The sequence below is a fragment of the Coregonus clupeaformis genome, chromosome 19 (assembly GCF_020615455.1).
Source record: "Coregonus clupeaformis isolate EN_2021a chromosome 19, ASM2061545v1, whole genome shotgun sequence".
NCBI classification, from domain to species: domain Eukaryota; kingdom Metazoa; phylum Chordata; class Actinopteri; order Salmoniformes; family Salmonidae; genus Coregonus; species Coregonus clupeaformis.
In genome coordinates, this window is record NC_059210.1 from 2,514,616 (window position 1) to 2,534,314 (window position 19,699).

Here is a 19,699-nt window from a genome sequence, read left to right on the forward strand (position 1 = left end):
TACCACGGGTGCTTCCTGTTTAAGCTTCTGCCTATAGGCTGGGAGGAGCAGGATGGAGGTGTGATATGATTTGCCGAAGGGGGGTGGGGAAGGCCTTGTAGCCATCCCAGAAGGGAGAGTAACAATGGTCAAGCGTGTTTTCTCTGCATGTAGCACAGGAGATGTGTTGGTAGAATTTCAGGAGCGTTTTCCTTAGATTTATTTTTTTTAAAGTCCCCAGCTACAATAAATGTGGCCTCAGAGAGAGAGGCGGGGTCTGAGTCTGAGTGATACAGTACAGTGGGAGGCTCCCTCATCCTATGCCTACCTGTGGTTTCCCACATCTCCTGCTAGTCCACCTGAATGCATGAGAAGTAAGCAACCTCACAGACACACAGGGGTAGAAAAAGCATAGAGAGCGAGAGAGAGTGGGCTCACCCCAACAGACGTGAGCTGCCAGTTGCAAAAATACCTACTGAGGGGCTGAAAGCCACTCAAAAGAAAGAGAATGGGAAAGAGCGACAGAGATAATGGTGTAGAGACTTGGGGGATGGTAAGAGACAGAGAGAGAGAGACAGAGACAGAGACAGAGAGTAGAGCGTGTTAGTGCACAAGCTACGAGATCCACAGAGAGAAAACGAGAGAGAGGGGAGAGCACTGGAGAGAGAAACAACACTAAGGATAGTGGATAATGGACTGAGTGAGAGTAAAGACACAGATCTCCACAGGTGAGAACAAGAGAACAGAATAGAGGAGTTTCTTTCTCTTTCTGTTTTCCCTCTCAGTCTCCATCAATGACTTGAACAGGCTGACTGGGATGGGACTCTGACAGTACTCAGCTACCTGGATACGGTGAGTTTCTCTTCTCTTATGCTTCCAGGAAAATACTACAAGTACAGTATATTGCAGTTACATTATGTATATACAGTATAGACACGTTTATACATGGTTCTAACATGCGCCCTTTGTCCTGATCTTGTTCTCATTCTGATTGTCCCCACATTTCTAGACAGGTGTAGATGATTAAAAGACGCAATGTGAACTGATTTTGATCAGATCTTACAAGTGTAAACTGGAACATTCAGAACAAGATCAGGACAAGAATCGGCAGGTATAAATGGGGCTTATGCCACACTTCAGTATCAATGTATAGAGGGAGGATTTAAATAAGGTTTGATACTATTATTACTGTGATGCTTTAACAGTCAACAACTATAATATGTTTTCTGTATGGTTATAGTAGAATTATACAGAGAACTGTCAATTTGATGCAGTGATAGTGAGCACATAAAAGGCAGATGCATGCATTAACATATGCCTGTGCAAACATAAACACGCATGCGATGCAAACACCAAGCTGTCATGTCATATTATGTCATATCATGACCTTGCCCACCAGAACAGGTATAGAACACACTCTGATTTCAACTACTGTCTGTCTGTTATGTTCTGTGTTGTTCTTTGAAATCACTTTCATTCAATTTCCAAACCACTCAATAAACATTGTTTTAACATTACAAAACATGAGCATGCGTTTTCTGTGATTTATGTTAATTATAAATAAATTGGGCTGGTTAAACTTTGTAGTGGCTGGTAAAATTTGGGCATCGACAAGCAACTGCGGCTGGTGGACCAAAAAGTACATTTCCGACCTTGATCTAGTCACACCAGACAAAAGGAAACAGTTCATTAGCTTTTCTGTAGCTGTCAATACAGTTTAAGATATGATTATTCCAGATGACAACAATGTTATTGACGATGCTGACAGTAACACCTGCACAGACAAACTAACTGCAAATTATGAAATAACATTATCAGAAAAACAAAAAATTGAGTGCACAAGCCATATATTTAGACTGCCATTGGCCATGATTGGTCATTTCAATCAAATAAATCCATAGGTGATGACATGTCGTGAGCGTCTCCGATGCACATGACATCATGATAAATGGATGTACCGATGCCCATCACATGTGAGTGGTCAAGGCTTGTGCATCTGCATTACCCAGACACGGGAACTGAATCAGACACTCAACCAATCAGAAGACCGTTGACAGTTGATTGGACTTGGAGAAGTGGTCATGCGTATTTCACATATGGAGTGGTCCCTGCATGTTATCATAAGAGTGTTCATGCCTTGACGCTAGTTATGGACTGGGCCAAAGATGAAATTGTTTATATATTTGAATAATTAATTAGTGATTGAGGACAATCTGCACATCCTCAAAGGGATGTTTTCATAAAGGGAGGAGAAGAGTGTCGCCCTGACTCAGGGGACGCTTAAATGTTGAGTCAGGGTGTGTATATTCTTTGTTGTGTGTTTTCTATGTTTTGATCTATTATGTGTAGATCTATGTTGGCCGGTGTGGTTCCCAATCAGAGGCAGCTGTAGCTCGTTTTCTCTGATTGGGGACCATACTTAGGCAGCCTATTGGCACTAGTGGGTTGTGGGATCTTGTTCCGTGTAAGGTATGTTGTGTGTGCTACCTTGGACGTCACGTTTCGTTTGTTGTTTTGTCTTTGTGTTTATAATTTAAAAAACATGTATGTATATCACGCTGCACCTTGGTCTGACCCGTCATTCAACGAACGTGACAAAGAGAGAGACGGGGGAGAGCGAGAGACAGGGGAGAGCGAGAGACGGGGGAGAGAGAGAGACGGGGGAGAGAGAGAGACGAGAGAGAGACGGGAGAGAGGGGGGAGAGAGAGAGATCGAGCAAGCAAAAGGTGAAATACTGTATTTGTCTCTTTCATTGAATACTTATCCGTATTCCCATTCCTCATTTAATTTACTCACAGCTAAGTGGATCCTTTAATTTGGATGTATGCTCTTTAGGTTGCTTAAATGCCCCTTTTCAACTGATCCATAAATATACTATTTTAAGATGATTGATCACAGTTATTGATTGATTAGATGCACTATGCAATACTAGCTCACTCAACAACAGAGGAGCTGTCCTCATTGTACAACATGGTGGGGGTTACTTATTTTTGTATGCACATCCTTAATTTGATAAACACTAGCACGCACAATCCAAAAGGGACTGTCCACGTCATAGCATATTATTATGTAGCCTATAGTAGCTCTGTGGGTGGTTGATTAAACTAAGGATTGCAGACGCAGTTCCAAGGCTAAGACTGAACCTGCATGGGTTTTGATAGTGAGCCTGGAAATGGGGAAGTTATGGTCCATGGACTGTGTAATATGATTGTGAGACCGATTAGGTATACCTGTGGTAAGTGATAGTGAGTTTGTGGTCTGTAAACATGAAACAATATGGCTACTGATGATTTACTGTTAGTGTCTATGTCTATAATAATAATAATGTCTATATTATTATGTCTGATTCAGTGTCCATGGAAATTGGAAATGGTTTATGACAGAACTGTAGTTTCTAATGTATGGCTGTTTGTGTTGAGTTTGGTTTCTGTGACATTACAGTGAGTCTATGGTGTGTGATACTGAGTTTGAGCTCTGTGACATTACAGTGAGTCTACGGAAGTCTGTGGTGTTTGATACTGTGTGGGTAGTTTGATATGGTGCGAGCGTCGTCAGTGAGGAGCTGAATCAGTGACAGTAATATATGGGTCTGTGAAAGACAGCCATGATGTGGAGTGAAGAGCCTGACTGGGTAGCTGTGTACAGGACATTGTAGATAGACAGCATCTCAAACAGCAAGACAGACTCAAGCTATCTTACTTCTGACAGACTATTTCTCAGTGTTGTAGAAAAATCCATGTTGTCGTCCACATAGATATTACTTTAAAAGAGTGAGTGAGACCTGCATATGGTGTTTGTTTTTTGAAATATCTTTTGAAATATTTTTGTACTTTATTTATCTTGAGGGTCCCTTTCTCAGACCATCAACTTGACGGTATATACAGTGAGGGAAAAAAGTATTTGATCCCCTGCTGATTTTGTACATTTGCCCACTGACAAAGACATGATCAGTCTATAATTTTAATGGTAGGTTTATTTGAACAGTGAGAGACAGAATAACAACAAAAAATCCAGAAAAACACATGTCAAAAATGTTATAAATTGATTTGCATTTTAATGAGGGAAATAAGTATTTGACCCCCTCTCAATCAGAAAGAGTTCTGGCTCCCAGGTGTCTTTTATACAGGTAACGAGCTGAGATTAGAAGCACACTCTTAAAAGGAGTGCTCCTAATCTCAGCTTGTTACCTGTATAAAAGCACCTTTCCACAGAAGCAATCAATCAGATTCCAAACTCTCCACCATGGCCAAGACCAAAGAGCTCTCCAAGGATGTCAGGGACAAGATTATAGACCTACACAAGGCTGGAATGGGCTACAAGACCATCGCCAAGCAGCTTGGTGAGAAGGTGACAACAGTTGGTGCGATTATTCGCAAATGGAAGTAACACAAAAGACCTGTCAATCTCCGTCGGCCTGGGACTCCTTGCAAGATCTCACCTCGTGGAGTTGAAATGATCATGAGAACAGTGAGGAATCAGCCCAGAACTACACAGGAGGATCTTGTCAATGATCTCAAGGCAGTTGGGACCATAGTCACCAATAAAACAATTGGTAACACACTACGCCGTGAATGACTGAAATCCTGCAGTGCCCACAAGGTTTTTCTGGATTTTTTTGTTGTTATTCTGTCTCTCACTGTTCAAATAAACCTACCATTAAAATAATAGACTAATCATGTCTTTGTCAGTGGGCAAACGTACAAAATCAGCAGGGGATCAAATACTTTTTTCCCTCACTGTAGCTTCTCTATTTGCCTAACTACATAATATATCTGTTGGAAAGCAGACATTTCAAATATGAAAGTAATGAAGGGGCATTTAATTAATTAATTCTACAGCACATCTAGAGAACTCATCTTCTGACTAATATGATTATGGAATCAGAAAATCCTGTACTGGAAAAGGTACAGCACAAAGAATTTCAAAGTAATTTCATTAATGCAATATGTAATGCAATGGAAGACAGAGAGGAATTGGAATTGGTCTTGGTGGTCCAAGACTTTGCCAAAGTCATCCACAACATTCATATAATTAAATTATATTTAAATTATACTATAATGATTAATGCCACAAAATAACGTATTGAAAACGTTACTTTGCGTTTATTCACATTGAGCCTTGCAAATGAAACACCAACCACCTACCTGCATGTCATGTGACAACTCTTCCCCATGGATGGGGATGTGCTCCGAACCGATAAGAACAGTGACATAACCCAATACTTCACTATGAGACAGACCAGTTCCACTTGAAAGACTATGTCTCATGTTGTCATGTTGTGTGTCTGTCTCCATTCAAGACTTCAACTGTCACCGGCTTATTAGAATAAAAGCATGTATTTCAGGAAGGAGGACAACGTGTGCTCTCTGGCTCTCTTTTATTGTCTTCTTAGCGCTTGTCATTCGACCGCGGGATGAAGGAGAGAATGCAATTTCCTTGTCAAGACCCTGATAGCCAGACAGCAGCACAAAGCATGCATGCACGTGCACAGACATGCACTTCCAAACACACACGCATGCACACACGCACGCCCACAGACACACACACAAACAGAGCAGCAAATTGCTATATATCCATCCATACTTTATGAAATACACGCCACATATTCCATTTATTTCGTTCTGATTGCTCTATAAAGACATCAGAGGATAGATTTTACATAAATTCCACTTCATTCAAACGCTGTAGAGAGAGTACCGGACTTAGTAACCCTCTAAGAAGTCATTCATAAACCTTACGTACAAGTAAACTAAGTGTTTTTTTTCTTGGACTTCAGGAATGTGACTAAAAAAGTGCCTCAAGCAAGTAAACTAATTGAGCGTATAATGTGATATCGGTGAACAAATGGCGTGGTCAAGGCTACGACAGCGCCAGTGCAATGAGTGGAGCTTACTCAGGTGTTCAAAAGCACATATCAGATCGAGAGCCTAATGCTTTTAGTTTAGAAAATGTTCTCTCCTCAGAAGCGACAGTTACGAGGATGGTAAAAACAGCTTGATTGCCGTAGCAACATCAGGGAAACTGGGCAGAAGGGATTCAAATACAACAGTTCTGCAACATCTTTAATTGAGCCTCTCATTCTCCTTAATTGCCGGCATCAACATATTACGGAAAGAGATTAACTGTATAGGAAGCTCTGGGGCAGGTATTCTGGATACTGGACAGACAATACATTGGCAGATGCAAACAGATTATCATCTTTAGCAGACAATTTTCCAATCTGCAATGTTAGAATTTCCAACTTTAATTAATTAATTACATTATTGCCACCAGCAACTCCGACCTTGCGGGGATCCAGAAAAAACTGCGTTATGCCAGTGGCCTGACTGAGCTTTTTTTCTATATTTAATCACAGCACTTTTCTGTTATGTGAAATGCAGATATTGCATATGAGATGAGAAAAGTCCCCAGGCTCTCGGAGTACCTTAAGCCAGTGGAACCATGCAGTTTGTACAAATGAAGGTCCCTTTATATAGATATTTTCTCCCCACAGTTCGTTTTCCCACTACTTTGTAATCTGCCCACCTGATTATAACAAAATACGGGGAATATTTATGAAGCAGCAATTTCGTACATACTACTATGACATGGCTAGAAGCCAAAATTGGTCCTAAATTGAGTAGTAGTGAAAAAATAAAAAAAAATAAAAAGGAAATATATATTTAAAGCAGGAGATATGACCTTATGTAACATTTGTTTTCCAAAGCAAAGACAATTATGCAGGAGGTGAAAGGAAATAAGCCTTTAGAGCTGCTGTAGAGGTATAGTAATGAACCAGTGTGTGTGTGTGCGTGTGTGAAAGAGAATGGTGCACTTTGCCTCTGCTTACCAAAATTACCTCGTCTACATAATGCGTTTTACGTAAAAACAGATAATGTGGTAGTTACCTGTTGGTTACACAACTCATTTAGCATTTCAAAAGCACTATAGACATGACTAACAATGTACTGCTCAATGAAAGATCAACATAGACTTTGATGGTATTGGTATATTTGTATAATCTGTGCTGTGCCTTGACCAGGTAGTCATTACCAAATCCTGCACTGCCTTTGGATAGTTTATGATAATACAATGTCCGTTCGGGAACATAAAACACCATTACATTGCTGTCAACTTCAAAAGGTGGTCATTTTAGTACACTCCGATGGACACACAATCAGAGACCAGTCCTACTGAGTGATTCTACTGCCTGTCTCCTGTGAGTCAAGGTGGATTGAACTTCCAATTTCAGGAACAGCATCGCTCTGCTTTGATGCACTGAGAGAGAGAGAAAAGGAAAGAACGAGACGAAGGAAAGGGGGAGAGAAATTGAGTGTTGGAGAAATAGAGGAACAGGGAGACAGATGGAATAGCAGGGGAAGAGAGAGGAGGTGAGAGAGGAATGATGGAGAAATAAATAGTAAGGGGTGAGAGGGCGTTGGGGGGAGAATCAGAGCGAGAGAGAGAGAGAGAGAGAGAGAGCATAGAAACAGCAGGAGAGAAATTCATATATGCAATGGTTGTAATGTATCCTGTATGAGGGCAGTGGTGATAAGGTAGTGGATGTGTCAACCCTAGTGTAGTGTGAGTGTCTCTGGGTTCTATTTGTCACCAGTAATAGTGTTGAAGCTCTTGTCTGACTGTGGCCCCTAGGAGATCTACCATCGTGTCTCAGTGCTGGGGTTTAATTCACTTTGGTTTCTACAGTATGTGAGATATTGTCCGGCTGGGACCGAAAAATGTTACTTTCTTTCCCTCATGAAAAAACACCCTTTGAATGTCATTCTGTCCTGCTGTTTCTCTTTCTCTTGCTTGCTTTCTCCCGCTCAGCCTTTCTCTCTCTGCCCTCTCCCTCATGCATTTACACCATCTGCATGTGTCTTTCTCCTGCTGTTTTTCTCTTGCGCTCTCACCCTCTCTCTATTTTTCTCTATGTGTGTTTCACTCGCTTGCTTTCTTTCTCTCTCTCTCTCTCTCTCGCTCTCTCTCTCTCTCGCTCTCTCTCTCTCGCTCTCTCTCTCTCTCTCTGTCTTCTATCATTGCTAGACGGAGGCTTATTATACTCTCTTCTCCAGCTGTCTGTCTCCCATCGCTCTCTCCTCTCCTACATTCATCAATATCTGTCTTGCTGAGTGTTCAGAGAACAAGCTCGGCATAAAAACTCTCTTAGCTTTCGAGCACTTGACGTCAATCTTCCCCTTCAAAGCCCTACATACACTCTTAGAAAAAAAGGTGCTATCTAAAACCAAAAAGGGTTCTTCGGCTGTCTCCATAGGAGAACCCTTTGAAGAACCCCTTTTGGATCCAGGTAGAACTATTTTGGTTCCATTTAGAACCCTTTACACAGAGGGTTCTACATGGAACCCAAAATAGTTCTACCTGGAACCAAAAAGGGTTCCATCTAATCCAATATCTCGTCCTCAAGAGGCGGCGAGGTCAGAGGAAATGAGTGACTCATATTAGTGACTTAATTACTTCACGTCCTGTTCTGGTTAACCTACAGTACCAGTCAAAAGTTTGGACACACCTACTCATTCAAGGGTTTTTCTATATTTGTACTATTTTCTACATTGTAGAATAATAACGAAGACATCAAAACTATGAAATATCACATATGTAATCATGTAGTAAGCAAAAAAGTGTTAAACAAATGTAAATATATTTGAGATTTTAGATTCTTCAAAGTAGCCACCCTTTGCCTTGATGACAGCTTTGCACACTCTTGGCATTCTCTCAACCAGCTTCACCTGGAATGTTTTTCGAACAGTCTTGAAGGAGTTCCCACATATGCTGAGCACTTGTTGGCTGCTTTTCCTTCACTCTGCGGTCCAACTCATACCAAACCATCTCAATTGGGTTGAGGTCGGGTGATTGTGGAGGCCAGGTCATCTGATGCAGCACTCCATCACTCTCCTTCTTGGTAAAATAGCCCTTACACAGCCTGGAGATGCGTTGGGTCATTGTTCTGTTGAAAAACAGATGATAGTCCCACTAAGCGCAAACCAGATGGGATAGCGTATCGCTGCAGAATGCTGTGGTAGCCATGCTGGTTAAATGTGCCTTGAATTCTAAATAAATCACAGACAGTGTCACCAGCAAAGCACCCCCACACCATCACACCTCCTCCATACTTCACGGTGGGAACCACACATGCGGAGATCATCCGTTCACCTACTCAGCGTCTCACAAAGACATGGCGGTTGGAACCAAAAGTCTCAAATTTGGACTCATCAGACCAAAGGACAGATTTCCACCAGTCTAATGTCCATTGCTCGTGTTTCTTGGCCCAAGCAAGTCTCTTCTTCTCATTGGTGTCCTTTGATCGGTGGTTTCCTTGCAGCAATTAGATCATGAAGGCCTGATTCACGCAGTCTCCTCTGAACAGTTGACGTTGAGATGTGTCTGTTACTTGAACTCTGTAAAGCATTTATTTGGGCTGCAATTTCTGAAGCTGGTAACTGGTAATGAACTTATCCTCTGCAGCAGAGGTAACTCTGGGTCTTCCATTCCTGTGGCGGTCCTCATGAGAGCCAGTTTCATCATAGCGCTTGATGGTTTTTGTGACTGCACTTGAAGAAACGTTCAAAGTTCCTCAAATTTTCCGGATTGACTGACCTTCATGTCTTCAAGTAATGATGGACTGTCGTTTCTCTTTGCTTATTTGAGCTGTTCTTGCCATAATATGGACTTGGTCTTTTACCAAATAGGGCTTTCTGTATACCACCCCTACCTTGTCACAACACAACTGACTGGCTCAAACGCATTAAGAAGGAAGGAAATTCAACAAATTCACTTTTAACAAGGCACACCTGTTCATTTAAATGCATTCCAGGTGACTACCTCATGAAACTGGTTGAGAGAATGCCAAGAGTGTGCAAAGCTGTCATCAAGGCAAAGGGTGGCTACTTTGAAGAATCTCAAATATAAAATATATTTTGATTTGTTTAACACTTTTTTGTTTACTACATGTCTTCACTATTATTCTACAATGTAGAAAACCCTTGAATGAGTAGGTGTGTCCAAACTTTTGACTGGTAGTGTATAGCTACGCTTCCTCCCAGACAGTGCACCATGCTCTTCCTCTCTGCTGTGGGTACAACCCTAGGACCTGATCTAAGATCATATTGCCCTCCCCAGATCCTAACCTTAACTATTAGAGTAAAAATAAAGTCCTGATCTGAAATCAGTCTAGGGGCAACTTCACCCAATACCTTCAGCTCAACCCTGTTTAGCATGCTCGACTGTTTAGCACCACAATGAGTAGATAACATCACCGGTGACAAATTGGCACCATGACTCAGGCAATATGGAAGGGAAGAAGGTGACACTAAAAGAAACAATAAAATATTTGAGACAGTTGATGATAGAGATCAGAACTATACAAGCCCCAGTGTTTATGCTCTCTTCTTATCTGTACTGTTCCTTCTCTCCCTGCCACTCACACACACACTAGGTACATAAATAGGTACACACCTGTACACACACATGCACGGATGAACACGCACGAACACACACACACACACACACACACATCAGAAACTCACATATACAAACATGCACGCACACATGCAGGCACACACGCAGTCACACACACACACAGCAAGGAACACCTTCCTAATATTGAGTTTGTCCTAAGAACATCCTCAATTCGTCTGGGCATGGACTCTACAAGGTGTCGAAAGCGTTCCACAGGGATGCTGGCCCATGTTAACTCCAATGCTTCCAACAGTTGTGTCAAGTTTGCTGGATGTCCTTTGGGTGGTGGACCATTCTTGATACACACAAGGGAAACTGTTGAGCGTGGAAAACCCAGCAGCGTTGCAGTTCTCGACACAAACCAGTGGGCCTAGCACCTACTACCATACCCTGTTCAAAAGCGCTTAAATCTTTTGTCTTGCCCATTCACCCTCTGAATGGTACACACACACAATCCATGTCTCAATTGTATCAAGGCTTAAAAATCCTTCTTTAACCTGTATCCTCCCCTTCATCTACACTGATTGAAGTGGATTTAACAGGAGACATCAATAAGGGATCATAGCTTTCACCTGGATTCACCTGGTCAGTCTATGTCATGGAAAGAGTTCTTAATATTTTGTATACTCAGTGTACAGTGGGGAAAAAAAGTATTTAGTCAGCCACCAATTGTGCAAGTTCTCCCACTTAAAAAGATGAGAGAGGCCTGTAATTTTCATCATAGGTACACGTCAATTATGACAGACAAATTGCGGAAAAAAAATCCAGAAAATCACATTGTAGGATTTTTATGAATTTATTTGCAAATTATGGTGGAAAATACGTATTTGGTCACCTACAAACAAGCAAGATTTCTGGCTCTCACAGACCTGTAACTTCTTCTTTAAGAGGCTCCTCTGTCCTCCACTCGTTACCTGTATTAATGGCACCTGTTTGAACTTGTTATCAGTCCAAAAGACACCTGTCCACAACCTCAAACAGTCATACTCCAAACTCCACTATGGCCAAGACCAAAGAGCTGTCAAAGGACACCAGAAACAAAATTGTAGACCTGCACCAGGCTGGGAAGACTGAATCTGCAATAGGTAAGCAGCTTGGTTTGAAGAAATCAACTGTGGGAGCAATTATTAGGAAATGGAAGACATACAAGACCACTGATAATCTCCCTCGATCTGGGGCTCCACGCAAGATCTCACCCCGTGGGGTCAAAATTATCACAAGAACGATGAGCAAAAATCCCAGAACCACACGGGGGGACCTAGTGAATGACCTGCAGAGAGCTGGGACCAAAGTAACAAAGCCTACCATCAGTAACACACTACGCCGCCAGGGACTCAAATCCTGCAGTGCCAGACGTGTCCCCCTGCTTAAGCCAGTACATGTCCATGCCCGTCTGAAGTTTGCTAGAGTGCATTTGGATGATCCAGAAGAGGATTGGGAGAATGTCATATGGTCAGTTGAAACCAAAATATAACTTTTTGGTAAAAACTCAACTTGTCGTGTTTGGAGGACAAAGAATATGCATGGAGGAATGGGCCAAAATACCAGCAACAGTGTGTGAAAACCTTGTGAAGACTTACAGAAAACGTTTGACCTGTGTCATTGCCAACAAAGGGTATATAACAAAGTATTGAGAAACTTTTGTTATTGACCAAATACTTATTTTCCACCATAATTTGCAAATAAATTCATAAAAAATCCTACAATGTGAATTTCTGGATTTTTCTTCTTCTCATTTTGTCTGTCATAGTTGACGTGTACCTATGATGAAAATTACAGGCCTCTCTCATCTTTTTTAAGTGGGAGAACTTGCACAATTGGTGGCTGACTAAATACTTTTCCCCCCCACTGTATATTTAATGTGTATCTGATCTACAGCTTTAAAGCAGCAACAGGTGACACAATCACGATATCCATGCGGTTCACGCTCCATGACATGTCAGACACGTTGTTTACACATTTCTTCATTTTACTTTGCCCCGGTATTCTGTGTTATTCTGCGTATGCTAAATGGCATATTTATCTATATTTATTTATTCTGCTCACGGCACTTTCAGTGGACTTTTAGATGAGCCATGATTGCCCCCTCCCGTTACTACCGTAATACAGGAAAACTGGCATTCAAACAGCGTTTCATATTCCAGCCATGAATGCAATTAGCTTCCTGCTTTCTATAGACTGGGCTCGTTTTTGTTGTTCTGTTGGTTGGAGAGTGGAGGAGAGGGATGGAAAGGGGGTTGGAGAGAGAGGGAGGTGGAGGGGTTGATTGTTCAGTCCTTATTCCCATATTTTTCTCATTTTCTTGTTTAGACAGCCGTGAACGTCTCAAGTGTGTTATTTTTGCCTTTCTTTTTTCCCTGGATGTTTACTCCTTGTAAGAAAGCAGATGGGTGTCAAAGGTGTCGCTCTGCCTTTCGTTTGCAACGCCAGGGTTGTGGGTTCGATTCCCACGGGGGGCCAGTATAAAAAAAGAAAAAAAAAAAAAAGAAAAAAATGTAATCACTAACTGTAAGTCGCTCTGGATAAGAGCGTCTGCTAAATGACTAAAAATGTAAAATAAAAAAATGTATTCGGTTGTAATTGGACGAGGAGAACGGTGACCTCGCATAGGTTCACTCACACACTCACATACAAACAAGTCAGGCGATACATGTGGCAGATGTATTTTCCCCTCATCCCATTTCTGCTGGAACCTTTTTAATTTTGTACAAACACAACAGTGAATCCTTAAAATGTCATTTCGGTGTGACAACTGGGGAATACGGAGATGAAATGGAATTGTAGTTTCTGTTCTGTTCAGGTGCAGAGAGACCGCGACGCCTCATAAGCTGTCGAAGGAAAATACTTGTCTATAAAATAATCATAAACTGCACACGAAACATGATTGAAAAAAAACAAACAATGCCATTAATTACTATTGACACGTGATAGCTACATTTGATGTCGGAAGTTTACATACACTTAGGTTGGAGTCATTAAAACTTGTTTTTCAACCATTCCACAAATTTCTTGTTAACAAACTATAGTTTTGGCAAGTCGGTTAGGATGACACAAGTAATTTTTCCAACAATTGTTTACCGACAGATTATTGCACTTATAATTCACTGTATCACAATTCCAGTGGGTCAGAAGTTTACATAAACTAAGTTGACTGTGCCTTTAAACAGCTTGGAAAATTCCAGAAAATGATGTCATGGCTTTAGAAGCTTCTGATAGGCTAATTGACATAAATTGAGTCAATTGGAGGTGTACCTGTGGATGTATTTCAAGGCCTACCTTCAAACTCAGTGCCTCTTTGCTTGACATCATGAGAAAATCAAAAGAAATCAGCCAAGAAAATGTTTTTGTAGACCTCCACAAGTCTGGTTCAACCTTGGGAGCAATTTCCAAATGCCTGAAGGTACCACGTTCATCTGTACAAACTATAGTACGCAAGTATAAACACCATGGGACCACGCAGCTGTCATACCGCTCAGGAAGGAGACGCGTTCTGTCTCCTAGAGATGAACATACTTTGATGCGAAAAGTGCAAATCAATCCCAGAACAACAGCAAAGGACCTTGTGAAGATGCTGGATGAAACACGTACAAAAGTATCTATATCCGCAGTAAAACGAGTCCAATATCGACATAACCTGAAAGGCCGCTCAGCAAGGAAGAAGCCACTGCTCAAAAACCGCCATAAAAAAGCCAGACTACGGTTTGCAACTGCACATGGGGATAAAGATTGTACTTTTTGGAGAAATGTCCTCTGGTCTGATGAAACAAAAATAGAACTGTTTGGCCATAATGACAATCGTTATGTTTGGAGGAAAAAGGGGGTTGCTTGCAAGCCGAAGAACACCATCCCAACCGTTAAGCACGTTGGTGGCAGCATCATGCTGTGGGGGTGCTTTGCTGCAGGAGGGACTGGTGCACTTCACAAAATAGATGGCATCATGAGGAAGGAAAATTATGTGGATATATTGAAGTAACATCTCAAGACATCAGTCAGGAAGTTAAAGCTTGGTCGCAAATGGGTCTTCCAAATGGACAATGACCCCAAGCATACTCCCAAAGTTGTGGCAAAATGGCTTAAGGACAACAAAGTCAAGGTATTGGAGTGGCCATCACAAAGCCCTGACCTCAATCCTATAGAAAATGTGTGGGCAAAACTGAAAAAGCATGTGCGAGCAAGGAGGTCTAGAAACCTGACTCAGTTACACCAGCTCTGTCAGGAGGAATGGGCCAAAATTCACCCAACTTATTGTAGGAAGCTTGTGGAAGGCTCCCCAAAACATTTGACCCAAGTTAAACAATTTAAAGGCAATGCTACCAGATACTAATTGAGTGTATGTAAACTTCTGACCCACTGGGAATGTGATTAAGAAATAAAAGCTTAAATAAATAATTCTCTCTATCTACTATTATTCTGACATTTCACATTCTTAAAATAAAGTGGTGATCCTAACTGACCTAAGACAGGGAATTTTTACTAGGATTAAATGTCAGGAATTGTGAAAAACTGAGTTTAAATGTATTTGGCTAAGGTGTATGTTAATAATAAATAATAATAATATGCCATTTAGCAGACGCTTTTATCCAAAGCGACTTACAGTCATGTGTGCATACATTTTTACGTATTTTGACTTCCGACTTCAACTCTACCTCTTATGAAAACTCAGAGTTCTTAGAGCCAGAGCTCTTCTGGTGTTTTGTTTGGAGTTCCTTTAGAGAATAGACAAGTGATTGCTATTTTGTGTTTTTTTACAGGCATCCTGGAGCCGACTCAAAGAAAATGGTAGTGTAAAGTATCCCGGGGAAGGGATCATATCAAAAGCCAGTGACTTACATGTACTTATTCAGCCGGGGTGTAGCGACTGAATGACCACCCGTGAGAACCCGCTCCCCTCTATCACCACAGAAACAGAAACATGGAATGGTGAGAGTGCAGAATTCCCCACAGCACCTCTTACCAAAGACCACTCCTGAAGAGGGTGCCATTCGACCAGCTGGGATAAACCAGACACAACAGGGCAACGCCCAACCACTCCAGGTCCAATTCCTTCCAACAGGACATTCTAATCAAGAAAAAGGAATGTTCTCCCTTGGCCAGGTTCCTTGTATTTGAATGAGACCCAGAAACCTTGATTTAAATGGAATAACAAGAACCACCTGCAAACAGATGGGTAATAAGATGTGAGTTTATTTGTGAATGAATATGGAATGTTACGCATTTGGCTGCCAATAATTAATCCATGGATGAGGGCGTTTCAGCCTAAGGACACAAATTGCTTCAGTGCCCTTGTTGGTCAGTGGAGAGTAAAAACTACCAAAGCTGGGCTTTATAATGAGAAATCCATGAGAAACAGAGCAACATGAGAACTGAGAGACTCAAGGACTCTGATTTAGTTTAGGTTAACCCCCTCTATGTCGCATGTGGACCGTGAGATTGGAGAATAACACTTTACAGACATTTTATTCTCTCCTGTCTCTTCAGAGCTGCACCTATACACTGCTCCTTCATCGCTCCCTTTGACCCATTTATCAAAGGAATATAATGGAAGTCAATGACACTTTAGCGACTAACACCTGAAAATCAGAAGTGAACTTTAGGGTTCCATAGTGAGAAGAATTCTGCTCTATCCATCCTTTTTGACCCAATTATGAAAGGAGTTTAACAGAGATCCATGATACATCACACTAAAGCAACACTTTGGCGTTAACAGAGAGCCAGCTAAGAGCATTGAGAAGAGTACTATATTCTACAATGGGACTGAGAGACTCACAGCAGTAGCTATGGCAGACTGAACTGAATAGAAAAACATACACACCAAGTCATATCTTAGTTCCAAGGGGCCTAGGAGAGGCAAAAACTGAGGTAAACTGGTAAAATGGAAAACATGGCCACCAACATGACCGGTGACTACCCAGCATACCCCACCGGCCTCCCCTACAACTCCAGCATAGACTATGAGGATTACGACCAGGAACTCGATGCCAGTAATATCATCATCCCCTCCATCTACGCCCTGGTCTGCTGTGTGGGTCTTACAGGCAATGCCATGGTCATCTATGTGATCCTCAAATACGCCAAGATGAAAACTGCCACCAATATTTATATATTAAATCTGGCAATTGCAGATGAACTGTTTATGTTGAGTGTTCCGTTCTTGGCAACATCGGCGGCTGTACGTCATTGGCCGTTCGGCTCGCTCATGTGCCGTCTGGTGTTGAGCGTGGACGGCATAAACATGTTTACATCTATCTTCTGTCTGACGGTGTTGAGCGTGGATCGATATGTGGCCGTGGTTCACCCTATCAAGGCTGCCCGCTACCGCCGTCCCACCGTGGCAAAGATGGTCAACGTCTGTGTGTGGGGCCTCTCGCTCCTCGTCATCCTCCCCATCATCATCTTCGCTGACACAGTCCCGGCACAGGATGGCGGCGTGGACTGCAACTTCCTGTGGCCTGAGGCTGCATGGTCAGTGGCATTTGTGGTGTACACCTTCCTGCTCGGCTTCCTGCTGCCTGTAGGTGCTATCTGCCTCTGCTACTGCCTGATGGTGGCACGCATGCGGGCGGTAGGGCTCAAAGCCGGTTGGCTGCAGCGGAGGCGCTCGGAGAAAAAGATCACGCGGATGGTGTTGTGCGTTGTGGCGGTCTTCGTGCTCTGCTGGATGCCCTTCTACATCGTCCAGCTGGTCAGCGTGTTCCACCACCCCCCCGACGCCATGGTCACCCAGCTCTTCGTCATCCTGAGTTACGCCAACAGCGGCGCCAACCCCATCCTCTATGGCTTCGTGTCCGATAACTTCCGCCGGTCGTTCCAGAGGATCGTGTGTTTCCGTTGGTTAGAGTCTGGGCTGGATGGGGAACAGGTGGACTACCGTGCTGTAGCTCTGAAGAGACAGGCCACCAATGGACAAAAAGACTTCCCTAAGGACGGTCTGGCATCTGATATGGTGTTCCGGAATGGGACATGCACCTCACGCACTACTACACTGTAACTGGGACCAGTAGTTGTAGATGATAAAATACAACGCCACACAGTGAGTGATGGGATAGCAATGTATGAAAATGAATAACACCACACATAAACAATTAGCGGGGCCAGTGGTTGATGAGGATGACCCATGTCTTTGAAAATAAATGAGATGTTCACTTACTGTATGCTGCTCTCAAGTGTGACAATTATTATTTGTTTTTCCTACTGGATAAAGAACATTTTTTAACTGTGTAGCACAGGAGAATGTATGCACAAAATAGAGATGTTAGATGTCAGTGTGATGGTTGACTACAAGCCAAGTCAAGTGATGTTTCTCGTACTGAGGTGGTGCAGCTTTGACAAGTTTATACATTTGACTTGGTCTTTTACCTGGAGTTTACAGTACATGTGTTGGTTTGAACTATGTCCTTCTGTCTGTAAATCTATTTATTGTACTGTATATGCTATATAATTATGTATTTATTTATTTGGAGTTGGACGATGAGCCGAAACTACCTATGCTGTTTGGCTTAAGTACATAGGCAATAATTGAATAATTGACAGAATCATACATTTGCCACAGTATTAATGCCCAATGTATATGTTGAGTACTGCTGTGTTCTCTCTGTTGCTTTCACTTGCTCAAATACATTCATACAAGCAGCCCAAAGGGACAACTGTAAATAACCAAGCTGAAATAAATGTTTAATTTGGAAGTGTGGTGATCATGTTTCGAAAGGAACGGTACACTGATGGTTTTCTCATTCAAACTCGGTCAGTAGCACAGAAAAATGCTCTACACATTTTTTGAAAGGAACTGCAGTCAGTGTGATAATTTTTCACATGGGCTTTGTGAGGCAGAACACTCCTCTGACACACATGCACACACACATACACACACGCGCACACACACACTGCCTCTGACAGACACTCACAGATGGTATCGCCCACAACTCAGCAGCAAGATAACATTCCTACTGACACAGCACGGGTATGGGGTAGAAAGAAGTGAAAGATGTCTGTTCCACATTATACTGTGATTGTGAATACTGAATTGACCACAGTGGCAAATGAAGGCATGCAATACCTGTTGTCACAGACTGTTCTATGATTATAATGGATAACAGGCTTGAGGCTTAAATGATGCCACATTATTTCAGGTACTGATCTGTCCAATCAATTTGCCTCGCATCGCTTATGGAACGATATCGCCGTGGAGATGGCGTAATGAATGAATGAGATTGTGTCTGGCTATTATCCAGGTCGACCTGGCCAATCAGGAAGCTCCATCCACATTAACGCTATGTCATCACTGTATCTAATCTAGTTTAGCCATGACAGCAGGGCAGAGCCTCGTCCTCACACACACACACACACGCGCGCACATGCACACACACACACACACACACACACTTTAAATTACTCTCTCCAGATGGCCTTGTTTAGCCTGTGATTAGTTTAGCTGCTGATTCAATGAGAGCAGCTTTATTTGAATGGACTCTAAATAAAGTGACTCAGTGTTTTGGACAAGCACCGCAGTGACCCTTCATCTGTGTGTTCTGTCATAATAAGACCCTATGTCATGTTTATGACAATCTTACAGGGGTTATGTGTAACGATCCCGGCTGTCTGAGTCGGGTCCTGTCTGGTGACTAGTGTTCCGGTTCGTAATCTCCAGTTTCCCGAGGGTTCGGGAACGCTCCGGGGAGCGCTCTTGTTTTCCGCACCTGCATCCCATCAGCAATCTGCACACCTGGTCCTGATCATCACCCTTCTTAGGCTCTGGCCTAACATCCAGTTCCTGCCGGATCGTTAGCTATGAACAGTATGTTGTCAGCGTATCAGCCTCTGAGCCATTAGTGTTAGTTTTGTTGTTTTGCACCTTGTGACTTGCTGTGTACTGACCTCCGTTTTTGTTCTGTCTGCAGTTCTCACCCGGAACCTTCACCCAACCTCTGCCTGATGGTCGGCGGCTGCCGAGCCAGTACCGGACCAACCACTGCACCCTCAACAACCCATCCACGCCACCCGCTCTGTTCCCTGGATTATTCAGCCTCACTCGGAATCTATTAAATAAACACTCACCTTTCTCTCAACGTACCTTGTCCTGGTCTGCTTCTGGGTTCTGGCATAGTAAACCGTGACAGAACGATCCGGCCAGTAATGAACCCAGCGGACCTGGACTCTGTTCGCCATGCTATTACCCAGCAGGAGAAGATGTTGGGCCATCATAGCACGGTACTACAGGAGATCGCGTTGTCAGTTCGGAACCTTTCTACCGGTCTGACGGAGGTCCAG

At 42.6% G+C, this 19,699-nt stretch overlaps 1 protein-coding gene across 1 annotated transcript; it reads left to right on the forward strand.

Moving 5' to 3' along the window:
• The first annotated feature begins 354 nt into the window (after nt 1-354).
• On the forward strand, nt 355-18,088 carry LOC121554682 (somatostatin receptor type 1). Its single transcript, XM_041868360.1, has 2 exons — nt 355-831; nt 15,187-18,088. The coding sequence occupies exon 2, from the start codon at nt 16,308-16,310 to the stop codon at nt 17,421-17,423; it is 1,116 nt and encodes a 371-aa protein (XP_041724294.1). The 5' UTR covers nt 355-831; nt 15,187-16,307; the 3' UTR covers nt 17,424-18,088.
• The last annotated feature ends 1,611 nt before the right edge of the window (nt 18,089-19,699 follow it).

What these genes read in the sequence shown, in the direction of transcription:
- LOC121554682 (XM_041868360.1), top strand. Translation starts at nt 16,308, where the DNA reads ATGGAAAACATGGCCACCAACATGACCGGTGACTACCCAGCATACCCC.